We start from the raw sequence: 18,420 nt of genomic DNA, 5'->3' as shown, positions 1-18,420 counted from the left end.
CAGGCCAGACATTATACTGGTTCGCTGACATACACCACAGAATCTGTTCTTGCTTTCAGTTGTCAGTCTTAGAAAAAAACTGAGGCACTTTCTGTACAGGGAGATTATATTTTCTGTTCCAAGACCATCTCTTCATTCCATTCTTGTAGGTCTTGTAGTTCCTATGGATGTCCTTGTGCTTTCTTAATGTGGGATTTACCACGTAGTCCTATTATAGATGTTACAGTTGAATCTTTGGATACATTGTTCTCTTTGTTTTGTTGATTTTAATTTGGAAGGTTTTAAAAAAGAAATTGGCACTTACCTAGCAGTGCCAACTTTTAAAATGGAAATTGTTGTTAACAGGAAGGTGTGGCTTTAAGTGTCTATAATATAGCCCTTGTCTCACCTGTCAGAACCTGACTATTCATCTAGATCTACAACTAACATACTAATAATCTTTGTTTTACTAAGTTATCTGCCCAAGCAATTAAAGTTTTTATCCATAGTACTGTCCATTCTCATTAGATATGCATATATATTATAGGACAGGATCTCACTGTAGCCCAGAATCTCTGTGTAGCCCAGACTGTCCTCAAATTCATGGTGATTCTCTTTCCTCTCAAATGCTGGAATTCCAAGGTATGAGCACCAAACCCATCTCTGCGTTGTCTTTTTATATGAAAATTTGTAGGTGATCTTTAAAAATTCTGGATTCTAGTCAAATACCTTTTATATTTGCTGTAAATAGTTTCTCCCAGCTAAAGAGACTGTTCACACTTATTTGTGCTTTTATATTTTTGTCATATAAGTACTAAAAGGCTTATCAAATTTTACAGCTGGTACTACATTTTCACATTTTGCTCTTAAGTAGTCTTTCTCAAGAAGTTCCAAGGTCATAAAGGATCTTTTAATTTCTCATACCTCATAATTTTTACTTTCACTAAATCTCCAATTCACAGAGACTTTACTTTTATTGATAGTATTAAGTAGTCAAACAGATAGTCAACTGTCAACAGATATCATTTGAATGATTCAATATTCTTCAAGGCCTTCTAAGTATATAATCTGGTCTTCCATTAAATGCTCAAACGAGAGCTGGAGAGATGGCTTAGTAGTGAAGGCATTTGCCTGCAAAGCCAAAGGATCTTAGTTCAACTCCCCAGAACCCAGGGAAGCCCAATGCACAAGGTGGCACATCCATCTGGAGTTCATTTGCAGTGGCTGAAGGCCCTGGAATGCCCATTCTCTCTCTCTATCTGCCTGCCTCTTTCTCTCTCTCTCTCTCATTCTCTCAAATAAATAAATAAAAAATAAAACTCAACTAAAGAAAAGCAACTCTATTATTTAGTCCCAGCATATCAAGAGATTAACCACAGGCTGGGAGTAGGTCATTGGTACAGCACTTAGGTAGCATATAGGCAATGTTCAGGGTTCAAGTGCAGTACCACAAAAAAAGAAAACTGAATGCAAAAAATAAATAACAAACAATGAAATCAATGATGGTCAAAGACTATGAAATTTATAACCAGAGAAATCCTGGAAGCAAACACTAGGAATATAAAGCAGAGTTATTATTTCTAGAAAGTACATACTACTAACCTTATTTTTTTTGAAAAACATAGAAAGTGCATTTATTCAATATGGCTGCATAGTGCAGCAAAGTAAATAAAGAAGACAGTGAATTCCACATCCATCGCTGCGGTTCTGACATGAAGGTCAGGTTTAAGCAGACAGTAAGAGGCATGTATAACTGAGCAGGCCAGGTCAAGGTGTGGTTCTGCCCATCATTGATCTAGTTGTCTTAGCTCCAGTCTGTCTTGCAAAATGGTTTGACAAGTTGCCAAAACATCATGGGAGACAGGTTCCTCTGCTTTGTAATGAAGGACATAGCAGAACTGCAATGTCAAGGAGAGTCACGTGAATAGCTAGGTCAAATCCAATAACCAAGCTTCTGTTCCCCAGTGTCATGTAAAGCCAGGTGCACAAGGTTGCATATGCATCTGGAGTTTGTTTGCAGCAGTTAGAGGCCCTGGAGTGCCCATCTTTTCTCTCTCTCTCCCCTTCAAATAAATAAACACTTTTCAAGGCTGGAGAGATAGCCCAGTGGTTAAGGCATTTGTCTGTAAAGCCTAATGACCCTAGTTTGATTCCCCAGTACCTACAATTACACAATGTGGCACATGCATCTGGGGTTCATTTGAAGTAGCTAGAGGCTCTGTTCTCTCCTCTCTATCTCCCTATACTTGCAAATAAATAATAAATAAAATTTCAAAGCAGAGCTGCATGCAGTAGTGAATACTGCTGAGGTAGAAGGACCATATGGGCCCACAGTTAAAGGCTAGCCTAGGCAATATAGAAAGATTTTTAAGTCAAAAAAGAAAAAAAAAATCTTTTGAAGTTATAAAACTAATAGTTTGCCTAACTCTACTGAAAAATCTGGGTAGAATTAAATTCAATTTGAGATATAGTTTTGCCTTAAATAGATTGGTACACATAACAGTCATTGTCAAATTGAATAGGTTTAAAATCAACTAGGAGACATGCCTAGGACATATCTGAGGGTGTTTCCAGAAAGGTTTAACTGAGGAGGGAAGCCCTGTACTGAATGTAGGTAGTGCCATATCATAGGCTAGTGTACTTGCTGGACTGAATAAAAGGGAGAAAATGAACCAAGAACTAGGATTTTCCTCTCTCTACTTCATTATTGCACACACAATATGATTAGATATTTAACATTCCAGATGCTACAGTTAGAGTTACTCTCACCACTGCTCCTTCCTTGACATGGTGGATTGTACCAACAAACTATGAGCCCCAAATTAAACCTTGTATCCTAAAATTTAATTTGTCAGAAAAATAACTAATACAGAAAATTGGTACTAGAAAATAGGGCTGTTTCTGTGGTACATGGGACTTTGGGAGTAGTTTTCAGGAAAATATACAAAAGCCCTAAAATGCTCTATGCAAAACTTAATGCAACAGAATGCTGAGGGATATGGGGACAGTGGAGAGCAAGCCCATGTGGTTTTGGAAGGGAACAACAGACTGGTGGGATCTGGAATAGAGGACATTTGTGTTCCATTCTGGCCAATGCCGGAGCCTGCCGGCTGAAAGGGTTCACGCCTGATGGGGAGTGAGGAAAGACAGAAGAAAGAGTGAAAGAATGGACTCCAGTCCAGGGCTGAAGCCAGGACTGAAGACATGGTTTATTTCACAGCATTCCTTTTTATATCTTTTTACAAATAGTTTTTCCATAGACAAAGATTTTATGAGCTTTACAAGTTTCTATCAAAAAAACCTTCCTGTTACAGAGTTTTTGTATTTCAATCATTTCTAAGTACAAAGGACCAGCCAAATGGCTGAAGATACCTAATCTTGCTTACAGGTAGGCTGCTATAGTTTTGCTAATGCCTTGCTGCCAGACGGCTTCCTGACACTGCTTGTAGGAAGGCTGCTATAGTTTTGTTAATGTCTTGCTGCCAGAAGCCCAGAGCTATGGATACAAGTCCAGCCAGAATGGCTCCCGACAGGCCAAAAAAAAAAAAAAAAAAAAAAAAAAAGAGCTTTACTTTACCTGTGCCCTAAAATTTTTTTTTTCAATTTTCTAAATCATTTAATAAATTTTGTTTTGTAGTGACAATAATACTACAATTTCAGTAAACAGATATAAAATATTAGCTCCATTACACTGAACAACAAGTCTATTTATGACCAATAGTATGATAATATATTATTTTATATTATATTATATTATGATAATATATTATGATCAGACAAGTTTCAAGTATTTGCTGCTAATTAAGTATGCATAAATTCTTTACTCTTAATATTAAGGCAAAAATAACAATCATATATCTTTGCATCTTAGCCTGTTAGTAAAAAAAAAAAGAGCTTCACTTTACCTGTGCCCTAAAATTTTGAACTTGCTTTTTAACTGACTAGATCTGCCTTTACTCTTTATTATCTTTTGCTCAAAATAATATGTGTCAGGTAGCACATCTCAGACTGGCATGTTCTGCCAATCTTTATAATCTCCTTAATACATTGTTATTTCTTTTTTCCCTTATAAGTTTTCATTCCCTTTTTAGTAAATTCAGTAGGAAAACTGATACCATTGTGTTTTTTTAAATTAATTTTAAAATCTAACAGCAAAAATAATGGATTCTTTGGTCTGAGGAGATAGTTCAGTTAGTAAACTGTTTGCCTTACAAGCATAAAAACCTGAGTTTGATACCCAGAACATCTGTAAAAAATGCTGAATATGGTGATGCATGCTTGTAATCTCAGCTCTGGGGAGATAGAAGCAGGTAGATCCCTGGGGCTCTCTGACCAGCCAGTTTAGTGTAATTGCTGAGTTCCAGGCCAATGAGAGACCTTGTCTTATAACAATAAAAGTAGACAATGTTTGTGAGGATCAACACTGAAGGAGGTTGTCATCTTGCCTCCACATGCAAGTGCACATGCACACACACCCCACACAATTAAAAAAAATTAAATAATAATTGGTTGCAGGGTTGAAGAGATAACTTACTGGTTAACGTGTTTGCCTGCAAAACCAAAGGACCCAGTTTCAATTCCTTAGGACCCACATAAACCAGATTCAGAAGGTGGTGCATGTGTCCACAGTGGCTGAAGGCCCTGGCATGTCCATTTTCTGTCTCTCTCTCCTTCTCAAATAGTCAAAATCAATAAAATTTAAAAATAATTGGTCTCATTTTGGCTTTTTCATATATACCTATCACTGTGCCTTGTTGAGACTACACCTGTCCCTTCTCTCCTCTTCCAGCTTGCTTCTACCCTCTAAATCATCTCCCTTATGCTTTCATATTGTGTGTGTGTGCATGTGTATGTGTACGTGCATGTGTGTGTGCATGTGTGTATTTAAATCTAGATTCCAAATGAGAGAAAACATGTACTTTGTCATTCTCCCTATTAACTAACCTCTCTTACTCCACCCTCCCACTCGCTGCCTTTACAGTATTCATTGGGTAAATTCCCTAATATGTATGTATGTATATGTGTGGGGTGTGTGTGTGTGTGTGTGTGTGTGTGTGTAAAATATTTGCATTTAAATCTAAATTTCACATGTGGGAAAACATATGCAATATTTTTCTTTTTGAGTTTGACTTAGGAAATTTGTATTTGTATTTCACCTCTAAGGAAATCACCCATCACTGAATGGGAATGCTCTTGTACACTATGTACAATAAATATTAAGATAGTGAGAGTTACATAATATGCCATTGAATATTATATACATACAGTGAAGTTTCACTTTCAGTATCAAACATTCTTTTTTATTTATATATGTATTTATGAGAGAGAGAGTGAGAGAGAAAGAGAGAGAGAATGATAATGGTGGGGCACCAGGACCTCTAGCCATTGCAAATGGTACTCTAGATACGTGTGCCACCATGTACATCTGGCTTACATGGGTTCTGGGGAGAGGAACACATGTCCTTAGGCTTCACAGACAAGTGCCTTCAGCAATAAGCCATCTCTCCAGCCCTCCAACTATCTTTCTTATAGTTTAGACTACAAAAACTAAATGGAATATAACCTTCTGAGATATGTTAAGGTTGGTTTCAGGATCTCTAATGTTTGAGAATTCTTTACAGCTGAGCATGTTTGGCCAGGCAAGAAATTTAACAATAATCACAATACAAGAAGGAGTCTAATTGTTAAGCAATCTAATAACTTTTGTGGGGAGGTTGTTTCAAGGTAGAGATGTACTCTAGCTCGGGCTGACCTGGCATTCACTATGTAGTTGGTCTCAGGGTGGCCTTGAACTCACTGCAATTCTCCTACCTCTGCCCTACTAGTGTTGGGATTACAAGTGTGCACCACCATGCCCAGCTTAAATGAATGACATTCTTATATTTAAAACATACATTAAAATATCTCCAAAGCATAAGACTTTGTGTACATGTACTGTTATGATAAAATTAGAGCTGAGTATATTACCTATTATATATTTATTAATACACACAGACTTGCACATAAGTAAACTGTGTCACTATATAATGAACAACACAGAGGTACAACACGGGTAAGATAGAATTTGTAGCAGAACCTAATTTCCTTGATACAGATAAATGCTTAGTGAGTTTTTTGTCTCCATCTGCTTTTGAGATGGAGGAAGAAGAAACTAGGAAGAAGTAACAGGGAAGCTGGGTGTGGTGGCGCATACCTTTATTCCCAGCACTTAGAAGGCAGACGTAGGAGAATCACCGTGAGTTCAAGGCCAGTCTGAAACTACACAGTGAATTCCAGGTCAGCCTGAGCTAGAGACCCTACTTCGAAAAAAAGAAAAGTAATAAGGAATATTTGAACCTCTGGCCTTATTTTCACAAATATACTATTAAAGCCTTTTCATATGCCTAAGAACTAAGAGCTTGATTTGGCCATTTTTAACAGTGTTTCCCAAATTTACCTGCATATTTGACTGAGGTGGCAGCTTCAAATAAAGCTAATGTTCATATTTCACCTCAGAAGTTACAATGGGGGAGCAGTTCTGGAGAGATTTCTCAGTGGTTAATGTTGATTGAAAAGCCTGATGGCCTAGGTTCAATTTATAGTACCCATGTAAAGGCAGATACACAAAGTGGCATATGCATCTGGAGTTTGTTTGCAATGACAAGAAGCCCTGGTATGTCCATTTCTCTCACCCTTATTCTCTCTCACTCTCTGCTTGCCAATAAATAAAAGCAAAAGTTAAAAAGTTACCATTGGTCTGAAATGTGGTTAAGTTTTTCTCTAAAATGTCCTATGTTATAGGGATGTCAGTCATGATACTCTGTGTTCATAATATGCAAACAGGTGTTAGGGCTCCAAAACAATATTCCAAACTTTAATGTGCTGAGTACTTTGGATTAAAGAGCATGGGAAGAAGAACTTAAAAGCAGCATTAGAAGGTCTCTCTGACCTTCTACCTTCCTGTCTTTCACCTTTCATTTTACTCCAGAGCAAGTCACAAAAACCAGAATTCTTTCCTGAGCAAGTTGATCCCCTGTCATCTATAGTAAGTTATAGGGTCTAAACACAGTCTTTCACCCTCCCTTGTCTTTCTGTGAAACAGTTATAAAGAAATGAATTTACCTACCTTGTATGATATTAGATTTTAAGGTTTTCATACCACAAAGTATCCTACTGAGGCAGTTAGGATTATGTTTTCAGAAGGAAAAATGAGATTTTTAAAAATCGCCAGGCAGCTAGGCAACTGAGGGTATCAAAGGCCCTCCTCCCCCAAAGTGAACAGGTTTGCTGTTTTCCTTGCTCTCTAGCTAAAGGAGGAAATGTCTCTGAGCCTGTAAGAGAGAATTCAGTTCTTCCTTATCACTTTTTCTGTAAAAGATTCCTATAACAACAAGGTGTTAGAAGCCAGGAGTATCCAACAGATCTGGTCCTATCTCTTCTTCCATAAAGGAGTTCCTCTCCCTAGAAATTTGAAGACTATAAGGAGCCTAGACACCTAGCATGGGAATTGGACTGACCAGCTCAGTCCCCAGCCAGTGAAAAATCCCATACAAGACCCTGACCAGATTTACCAGGCAATTCTTTTTTTTTTTTTTTTTGGTTATTCGAGGTAGGGTCTCACTCTAGTTCAGGCTGACCTGGAATTCACTATGCAGTCTCAGGGTGGCCTCAAACTCACGGCGATCCTTGTACCTCTGCCTCGCGAGTGCTGGAATTAAAGGCGTGCACCACCACACCCAGCTCACCAGGCAAATTTACCCACTTAGGATCCTTCCCACTTGGGAACTTTCAGCTTTCCTTTGCTCAACAGGGTTTTCCCACTTCTGGGGTTTCCTCCTTGTTGTACAAGAGCTCTTTCTTCTTTCCTTCTTATAAGCTCTATAATAATAACTCCATAGAGTTAGATTTCATTTATTGAATTCATAAGATAAGAACCTGAAGGCCACTGACTCAGTGAAGTTTTGTGTAACCCTGACCATCTGCCCCATGGACAGATGACTCAAGGACAACCCATATCAATCAATACTTTAGGACTAGAAAGGAAGAGTGCCCTGCAGAGATTAAGAGGACTCTGGACAGATAGGACCTGCCAAACATCTCCCCTTTGGCTTGCTTTCTCTTTTCTGAACATTAGATCATATCTAACCTTCTGATCCACATTTTCACACAACATAAGCATAAAAGTAGCTGGTTATTCTGAGTCTTTAGATTTTCAATATGAACCTTCCTCTGTCATATAAAACTCTGATTAAGTAAATCTGTCATGCTTTGCTCTAATATGTCTTTTTAGTTAAAGGGATGTCAGTCATGACATGTACGAGAATAAAAGTGAAGAAAGGTTATCACATCTTTCCACTCCTACACAAGTTCCCAAATTATGTTTTCAGTTGTATGCCTGTGAGTAAAAAAACAAAACAAAAAACAAACAAACAAACAAAAAAAAACTATAGTATACTTTCCCTTACCTAAAACAGAGCACTGCCTGTGATTTTAGAACAAAATACAAAAGTAAGGAAAATGAATATCAATGTATATTATGTAGCAAAGCAGAATCTAAAAAATATAGCAAATTCAACAACTTGTTAGCCATTATGACAATAATGAAGTTCCCCATTGCCTAGGTACTTACAAAAAAAAAAAAAAGAAAGAAAGAAAAAGGAAAAACAGAGAGATCCTCTCATTGGTTTTTCTTTGTGTTTCAAGTGTGTGTATGAATGGATAGCCATACAGAAATAGTATAGATTTTCAGTATTTTCCTGTTGCCATACACTAGGGGTTAAATAACTTAAAAATAGAAATCTGTTTATCTTTAAAGAAGTAATTTTTAGCCACCATTCAATTATAGTTAGTACAATGTCTTTGCATAATACATACATGAAATAATTAGTGAAGATGGTTCTTAATTTAAAGGATGTTAAACAGCTTGTAGACATCTGGTAACAAGCTGAAATGGGTCATTCAAAATTTATCTAACTAAATTAAAGGGGAAAAATGTTTCTCCTCCCAAGCTGGCATGTCACAAGATAACTAAACCGACTTGGTAGGCTTGCCTGGGAATCCTTAGCTGTCAGTGGTGAATATGCAAAGGGCCAGCAAATTAAATCAACCTGCCAAACTGTCAATTTCAAGCCTCATGGCTGCATGAAAATAGCATCACTGGAAGAAATCAAGCATTGCCTTCTTTTGGGTTTCCTGGCACCTATTCAAATACTCATGCAGTTGTGGCTAATTTTGCATGCAAATTTCAGTCAATAAGCTCAGAACAAGACCTCCCAAGATATTTCAAAGGATCTGACAGTATTTTTTCTGAATACCAAATCGACAGTAGTTGAAATTCAATCTCCATTTGCCAGTGCTTTACATATGCACAGTGTCCCCACCACAGAGTCAAGTTAATGAGAGCCGTACCTGCTTTCACTTACATCCTCCCAGCCGTCCTTGCTAAGGTTCTCAAAAACATTGCTCATAACCTTGACAGAGTGATTGAGAACAGTATGGTGGCGACCCACAGAGCACTTTTTCTTGGCGGCTTTAAACTTAACCTTGGTAGTAGTTGTTTTGCATTCATATTGTCCAGACTTGACTTTTGTGGTGGCCATCTCAGATTTGGCCTTGTCGGCTGAGTGATGCAGTTTCTCCCCGGGATCCGCCACGTCTTCAAGTTCATTTCTGAATGTCTCAGCTTCTGCCACTTGCCTTCTTAGGGCAGCAACTTCTCTCTCCAGCTCACTGATTTTCACTTGAAGTTCAGATTTGCCTTTTTCTACATCTTTACTCTCCTTCAGGAGCAGTTCTAGCTCTCTTTCTCTGCTCTCTGCATCTTCTTGATGTTGTTTTAAGTGGGTTTTCAGGAAATCATTTTCTTTCATTAATTTTTTATTCCCTTCTTTTAATTTTCTTGACCTTTTCTCAAAAGATTTTAGGCGATTTTCCAACTCAATGACCTAAAAAAAGTTGAATTTACCCCTTAAAATTTAAAGACATAAGTTACCATATTTTATTATCATTCTAATTGATAGAAAAGTTACATTTACTACAAGGACAAAATAAATGTAAGGTACTTATTTCTAAATGATTTCAAGATGGTGTAGATGAATACATTCAGACATGTACTAATACATCTGCTGAATAAAGGTCAGATGGTAAAAGAAGTTAAAATCGGACCCAAAGTGACACAAAACAAGTCATGTCACGTAACCTCAGTTTTCTAATCTCTGCATATTCTACTCATTGTGAAAAAAAGGATTTTTATAGAAAGACAATGCATTGGAAAAGTTAAAAAAAAAAAAAAAAAGGTACATGGAGGCTGGAGAGATGGCTTAGCATTTAAGGGCTTGCCAGAGAAGCCTAAGGATTCATGCTCGACTCTCCAGATCCCACATAAACCAGATGCATGAAGTGATGAGCATGCGCGAGGTGGCACATGCACACAAAGGGGTGCACACAGCCATGTACCTAGAGCTGGACTGCATTGGCTGGAGGCCCTGGGATGCCAATTCTCTCTCTGTCTCTCTCAAGAAAGTGAGGGGAGGGAGGAAATTATATAGGATATTGTTTACAATTATGAAAGTTGTTAATAAAAAAATAAAGAATAAAAAAGAAGGAAAAAATGCACTTATGAGCCAGGCATGATGGCTGAGGTAGGAGGATCACTGTGAGTTTGAGGCCAGCCTGAACTACAAAGTGAGTTTCAGTTTAGCCTGGGCTAGAAGTGAGACCCTACCTCAGATGGGAAGGAAGGAAGGAAGAAGGAAGGAAGGAAGGGAGGGAGGGAGGGAGGGGGGAGGGAGGGGGGGAGGGAAAAAGGGGGGGAGGGAAAAAGGAAGGGAGGGAGGGGGAGAGAGAGAGAGAGACAGAGAGAGAAAGAAAGAAAGACAGAAAAGAAGGAAGGAAGGAAGGAAGGAAGGAAGGAAGGAAGGAAGGAAGGAAGGAAGGAAGGAAATGTACTTACATGCATTTGGAAAATATATGGAAAGAAATAAAAGAAAACATTTGATGGTTAAAAAAAAAAGGCCAGTCTATTGGGCTTGCTTCAAAAAAAGAAATAGGTACAAGGAGCAAGCATTAGTGAATAGTATCCTTTTAATACTCAACAAACATGAAGGGGTGATAACTAAATACAATCTATGATAGATTTCTATTAACAAGAAAAATGTAATGTTAGTTTTCAGGTGCTCCTTAGTTTATATGATTAAAAATATTTATCAAAAAGTAAATATCTACCAGTTTAAATTTGTAATGATTTCAAGACTGCATATAAATTAAACTGTTTCTTTTTATTTTGTGAACTAAAGTTTCCAGAAAAATCCACACCTGTGATAAACATTCAGGGATATTAGCACATTAGAATTTCAATAATTTTGGAGAGGTTGGATGTGTTAGAAGTCCAGAGCCAAATTATCTTGGGCTGTCTTTAATAGTCATTTGTTACACTCCTCTGTGTCTGTGACCCAACATTCTGTGACTATTAGAGGAATCACTTGCAGAGTACTAACAGATCCCTAGCTTCCACCAACTTTTGGGTTAAGAATTTTATCTTAAAACATCTGAGGCCTGTAACATGTATTTTCCCTCCTTTCTGTAATCTACCTACTAGATGTTTCCATAATGTAGTTGAAGAGTGCCTTGATTTGTGACTTTTGTTCTGTAACTATAGCAACTTCATGAAACTGTTATCTCTTTGGAACATGGAATTTAATGTACCTTAGCTCTGTGTTTGTATGTCACTCATATTTAAGTCCAGAGTAAACTATTTCTTTGGAGGTGACAGATGTACTTTTTTGGTATTATTTCTAATAACTGCTACTCATATTGTGTAACACAGCCATGAAAACACACACTCTTGACTCTATAGACTAAAAAAAAAACATTTGGAAAGAGATACATTAAACTAGTAAATGATATATAAAGTCTGCACATCAAAGAAAGTATAATTCTAATTCTTTAGCACAAAAATTCTATGGAAAAGTTGATTTAGATCTTGAAAAATAAATAACAAACACAACTATAAAACTTTATGATTTTCAAATAATTTCATAAACATAATAGAAATAGACATTTTAAAATGGCTTCTGCTAAGAATCACCGACACTTCCCATGGGCTCCAAAGGCAGTTAAAGCAGGATGATCACCTGGTATTCCCCCTGTCTCTGTTTTTGTCTGTACTTTGGTTGAAGGTACAGAGAGAAACTATTTTGAACCTTTTCTCTGGGATCACCTTGAATTCCGCCAAAAACAAGTCCACAAAGGACAGACAAGACAGCCTCTAGGTAAGGATGAATATCCATGAGGGTAAGAGGCTGTACCGTCAGGGGTTAACAGATTAATAATTTAATAAATTATTAAACAGCCAATTAAGAACAGAAGATAGACACTGGCTAGGCCTCTGAGTTAGTGTTTTTTCCTCCTTGTCTAGAAGTGGGAAATGTCCTTGGAGCATGTAAGAGACATTTGGATTTTTCCTTCTCTCTTTTTTCCCCTAAGGAGGTCCCTGAAAGCATCCACCTTACTGTAGGCCAGATACCCTAAAAATGGAGGGTCTAGCTTTTTACTCATCTCTTCTTCTCTAAAGGAGTTTTCTTTTCTTAGAACCAGACATAAGCATGAGACTAAGATGGCAAAGCACCTGGGACACCTGGCAAGGGAAATGGACTGACTAGCCCATCCCCTCATGCTATAAAACCTTATTATTACTCTCAGAAACTTCAACCCAAGTCTCCATGCCAGTAACCTGCTCAGGACCTCTCCCAATGTGGGAGCTTTCTGCTATACTTTCTTTCACAGTATCCTATTTCAAGAGACACAACCTGTTGTACAGGAAGGATCTTTACTTTTTTTTTTTTTTAAGCTCCACAATAAAATCTTTCTAAACCGCACCTGTAGTTCATGGATTTCATTTGACCCAGTGGAAGTTTTATGCAACTGTAAGCATTCAGCCAACTCCTGAGTTAAAAGTCCAACCTGCCAAGAATGGTTATTGCTAGCAAAGACACCCCAAAGTCCCATATTACCACCTTACAGAATGGAGATGAGCTGAAACAATAATTGGTGGGGCCACATCTTCACCAAAACTGCTTAATTAAGCATAATTCTTATCTTCTATTTAAAGCTCATGTCAATTCACATAAGATGGACTTGGTGGGGAGTGGTTACTGAAGCTTTTAATTTAGTGCTTTCTACATGAAGACCATTAAATAAACTCCATCATCTACTTTCCACCATTACTAGTTACTTTAATTGGCATGTTGGGACAGGTGGCCAAATCTTGCTTGCTGGAGCTGCCAGAGCCAGGCTTTTACCCACCAAACCCAGTTACTTTTCCTCTCCTGAATATTTCAAAAGCATGAGCTAATAGAACCAATAATTATATTCCCATAACAGAAAAACAAAGTAGGAGAGGAGACTGTAAAAATATAAATTATACATCCAGAAAAAAATTCCTGCTATTAACTAGAACTCATGTTCATTATTTTGTACATATCCATCTTCCATAGAAAAGTTACTTAGATATAAATAAATATTTGAATTTAAGAAAGAGACAAAAAATCTGATGCTGTAAAGACATAACCTTGAGATAATATAATTCAAATTGGTGAGAGCCTTAATCTTGGACTAGAAAATATATGTTAAATCTGTGGTTACTTTGACCTTGGATTTTCCAAATTCTAGAAGTATGTGATATAAATTTCTGTTATTTATGAGCTAGTCAGTTTATGAATAGTTTGTTATAGCAGCCTGAAGGGTCTAAGGCAAGAAACCGAGATTAGATATAATGTTCCAGAAATATACCTGATAAACATATATTAATTTATTCTAGTTTTCTGAACTTTACTTATGGCAGTAAATATATGATTTTCTTATCCATATGTTTCAGACATCTTTGATTTTCCTATCCTTCTCTACTTCATTTTTATTTTTTCTTGTAAGTTCAATTAGTTTCACTTAATTGAACAATCATTTGCTGACTGGCTAGACTCTCCTGGGCATGCATATTTACCAACATAATATGAAGAATCTCATTTAATTTTAATCACTTCATCTCACAGTATGCTACACCACCTATTAATAGACCTATATCCTTAAAGGACCCTATTCTTGACCTACAGTTGAGCTATATAAAAATTATATAGCAATCTAAATTTTATTGTCTACTATCAACAAGAAAATAATGTTTGCAAAAACAAACAATCCTTTCACTTCTCCCAAATCACTTTTTCTCTTTTGTATTCCCTCTTTAATAAAATATATTAAAGACCATTATTTCTTAATATACTCTCTTCAGTTTCTACCAGTAGATCTTTAATTACTATCAAAACATACCCTTTCCACAGAAAGAGTTTAAAATATTTTATCACTCTAAATTTCATGTTATAGTAAACAGAATGGACTTTCCATATAATATTATATAATGTATTAGACAAGTCAGCAATTGCTCTTTTTCTGAATTGACTTTAGTCATGGTGATAGTATAAAAAAACAGTAATAAGAAGCTGTGTTGGCTAAATGAACCAGAAATTTGAATAAGGTTTCTATCTTGCTCTCATTTCTGGCTGCTTTAGCCAATAAAATACTTATCTGTTTACTTTTACTTTCTTTTTCTATGAGATAAGACTAGTAATACCCATCATACAAGTTGGTTAGGCATGTTAAACATGCTGATAAACAAAATCCTCTCAGAAAGCACTAAACAACTAATCACGATCATTACCATTCTTACTACTATCACTTTTAATAGTTACCTAACAAAAATGGTTGAACTAAAATGTAACTTTTTTTTTGTTGTTTTTTTGATGTAGGGTCTCACTCTGGCCCAGGCTAACTTGGAATTCCTCTGTATTCTCAGGGTGGCCTCAAATTCACGACGATTCTCTTACCTCTGCCGCCCGAGTGCTGGGATTAAAGGTGTGTGCCACCATGTCTGGCTTTAAAATGTAATTATTTTATTATTGTACTTTATTGGCCTTTAAATAAATTTTCTACTTAAAAAATTACTTAGTTGAGAAAGAAAGGCAGATAGAGAAATACAGAATAGGCATGCCAGGCCCTTCAGCCACTGCAAATGAACTCCAGACACATGTGCCACCTTGTGCATCTGGCTTTACACAGGTCCTGGGGAATCAAACTTGGGTCCTTTGGCTTGTCAGGCAAGTGTCTTAACCACTAACACAGCCCTCTATCCCAAATTATATAGTTTTGTTGTTGTTATTGTTGTTTGTTTGTTTGTTTTCTTTTCTTTTCTTTTTTTTTTCTTTTTTTTAGGTATGGTCACATTCTAGCTCAGGCTGACCTGTAATAATTCACTATGTAGTCTCAGGCTGGCCTCGAACTCATAGTGATCCTTCTACCTCTGCTTCCCCAATGCTGGGATTAAAAGCATGCACTACCACACATGGCCCAAATTATATACTTTTAAAAAATATTTTTCTTGTATTTATTTATTTATTTGAGAGAGAGAGAGAGAAAGAGAAGGGGCATACCAGGTCCTCTGGCTGCTGCAAATAAACTCCAGATGCATATATCACCTTGTGCATCTGGCTTATATGGGCCCTAGAGAATCAAACCTGGGTCCTTTGGCTTTGCAAATAAGCACCTTAGCTGCTAAGCCATCTCTCTAGCCCCAATTTTAGTTTTAATTAAAACAAAATATGCTATTAACAAACATACCAAATAAACATAAAAATTGTAGATTTCAGTTATGACATCAGTATTACTTTTTTCTTTGGACTAAAATCTATTTAAATTTTAGAATGATTCACAAAACTTTGACATATGTTGTGACTCAGAACATAGAACTCAAAGTATATATAGAAGGTTGCCATACTCAGTAGGGTGACATAAAGAGCAATGGAAGAGCCTCAGAAGAACTCGCCCTGATCTTCTCCATACCATATGTCCACACTCTACCCTACCCTCACATACTACACATTCCAGTGTGAGTTATGGAAATGAAAAGTTCTCTTTACCAAGGTAGGTCAGTGATGAAGACATTATACATGGAAAAGTAACTCTCCCTTTTTTTTCACCCTTAAAAACTTTCATTACAGAAAGACTTTAACCCACAACTGGAGGAAAAGAATGCTATAGAAAGGAACTAAGAAAAAATATGGATAACAGGCTTTCTGTGACCTTCCTTTTGCTATAGTATAATAACATTTTTCTCAATGACATTTTCAACCATCTCTGTCCAATTCTTCTTAGAATCTGTATGTACAACTGGACAATTTCTTCCAGGTGTTCATTTTTGAAGCCTCACATGGTACATAAAACTGTGATAATTAAACGTGTTCTGCTTTTTTTTTTGATATCCTACATTTTATTATAAGAACATTCACCCTGACTCTATGAGGGTGAGGAATGGTGTCACACCTTTCTCATTCTACACATACCATGTGAAAATATCTGCTAACTGCCTAATGAGATTTTATGTTTAACTGTAACACCTGGCCAAAATCTGTGTTATGTTTAAAATGGAGAGCAGATAACATGTACATCATTTCAAAAGACCATGTAAAGAAAAAGGAAAATCCAGGACTGGAGATATAGCACAGTGATATAGTGTCTGCTCAGACAGGCAAAGCCCTATGTGGGTCCTATCCCCAGTCCTGTAAAATGAAGAAAAAAGAAAGACAAAAACTAGTCAACTGTTATTTAAGACATATTCTCAAAATTGTTAAAAGTATACAAAATTGTTAAAGATGTGTGTTTGTGTTTTAAATCAGCTCAAAAAGCCCATGATTGGGGCTGGGAAGATGGGTTAGTGGTTAAGGCACTTACCTCTGTGAAGCCTAAGAACTCATGTTCTGTTCTCCAGGTCCCACAAGATACACAGTGATGTAAGTGCACATGTTTCTGCATGCGCACAAGGGGGCATAGGCAAGTGGAGTTCGATTTCAGGGGATGAAGGTCCAGGTGTATCAATCTCCCCTCCACATTGTAAAAAATGTCCTATCTGTTGGGCTTCCCCCCCACAAAAAAAGCCAAAACTTTCTTTTACTACTGAACATTTAAAATAATTTATCAAAGAATAACTCTTCTCAAACTTGAAATACAACACCTGACATCATGATATAATTTTATTGGTTTGCTAGGACTGTGGTAACAAAGTACTAAAGAGTGAGTGGCTTAAACAATACAAATTGCTTTCTCAGTTTTGAAGTCTAGAAGCCAAGGAACTTTGCATCAGCATTGCTGGTTTCTTTTGAGGCCTTCTTCAACATTACCATACTCAGAGCATACAATAATAGTTTTACCTTAATTACCTGTCTCAGGACTAGCTCCACAAACAATCCTAAGATTCAGGATATCAGGACTTTAACACATACATTTCACAAACTCTATACAATTCAGTGGGGCACATTAATATGAGACTTTCCATGCTTCATTTCTAATATATACATATAAAGTTCATGTGCTACAGAATGAGTTCAAAAGCAGCCTGAGTAACTTAATGAGACCATTTCTAAAAATATAGAGTAAAAGTAACAAGAGCAGTAATAATTAAGAGGGATGGGCAAATAGTTCAGTGGTAAATCACTTCCCTAGATTAGACCTTAAATTCAATCCCTACACCACATAAATAAAAAACAAATCACGAATTAATTAAAATACATCAATGCAACTATGAGGATTTAAACAACTACTGACATAACTGTACACAGCTAGTATATTAAAAAGAAAATAAATCCTAGTTTGACATACAGTTCAATGAAAATAACTGCTGTTTTTTTTTTCTATTTCTTAAAGTACATTACTAGACCCAATATGGTAGCAGTCATCTAAATTGGTTAGAAGGAAATAACAGATTTCTTAAGACTTTCTATTCTCCAGGAATAAATAATAAAATATGTATATATACAAATAAAAATTATAAAAAACTAACAAAATATTGATTTAAAACAAAGATTATAACTTAATATAAACTATGAGACCTAGCTGATAGTACATAGATGGTTTCAATTTTTCACTTTAAGATAAATTAATTTGAGCATTTGTTTTCTATATTATTATGTTAATGTGGTGTACGTCATTCTGAAATAATATGACAGCTTTTGTTATAGGCAAATGTTACAAGTCTAGGAAAGGACATAATTTGTTATAATTCACTAAAAATTCCTACAAGGCAGTCCACAGGCACAAGAAATAAAGGTGCTGTATTAATATTATTATTCATATATTTTTGGAGTTTAGCTGTAAGTATTAAAGTTTTATAAAGAGCAAAACCAATCTAGCACAATCAAATAACATTCAGGTAAATAGTAGCTATTTAAAGATTATTTTCTTCTAAAAATAATAAAAGTATTCATACATTTGAGCCCACTTCATTGTACTTTATAACATTGTATTGTATTACACATATGTGCATATATATTAAATACCAAGATTTGAAAATAGAATTTTACTATTAATGATAGTTATATTATGACTACAGGTTTGATGTGAATGATTTTATTAAAACATAGAGAG

General features: G+C 36.2%; 1 protein-coding gene across 8 annotated transcripts in view; it reads right to left on the bottom strand.

Annotated features, from left to right (window-relative positions):
• The window catches only part of Cntln (centlein), a 292,751-nt gene that overhangs the window by 102,903 nt on the left and 171,428 nt on the right, over window positions 1-18,420 (bottom strand). For 4 of the 8 annotated variants that reach the window (XM_045135495.1, XM_004658429.2, XM_045135491.1 and 1 more), the window contains one exon: window positions 9,367-9,902. The exons of 3 other annotated variants lie outside the window; for them this stretch is intronic. In XM_045135495.1, the coding sequence (XP_044991430.1) occupies window positions 9,367-9,902 (536 nt within the window). Of the gene's footprint in view, window positions 1-9,366; window positions 9,903-18,420 lie in introns of those variants that run through there. One more of the 8 variants, XR_006633802.1, reaches the window with a different exon arrangement.

Source organism: Jaculus jaculus, chromosome 1 (genome assembly GCF_020740685.1).
Source record: "Jaculus jaculus isolate mJacJac1 chromosome 1, mJacJac1.mat.Y.cur, whole genome shotgun sequence".
In the NCBI taxonomy this organism is placed as follows: domain Eukaryota; kingdom Metazoa; phylum Chordata; class Mammalia; order Rodentia; family Dipodidae; genus Jaculus; species Jaculus jaculus.
The sequence above is the reverse complement of the archived record's forward strand: the minus strand, read 5'-3'. Positions and strand labels throughout refer to the sequence as shown.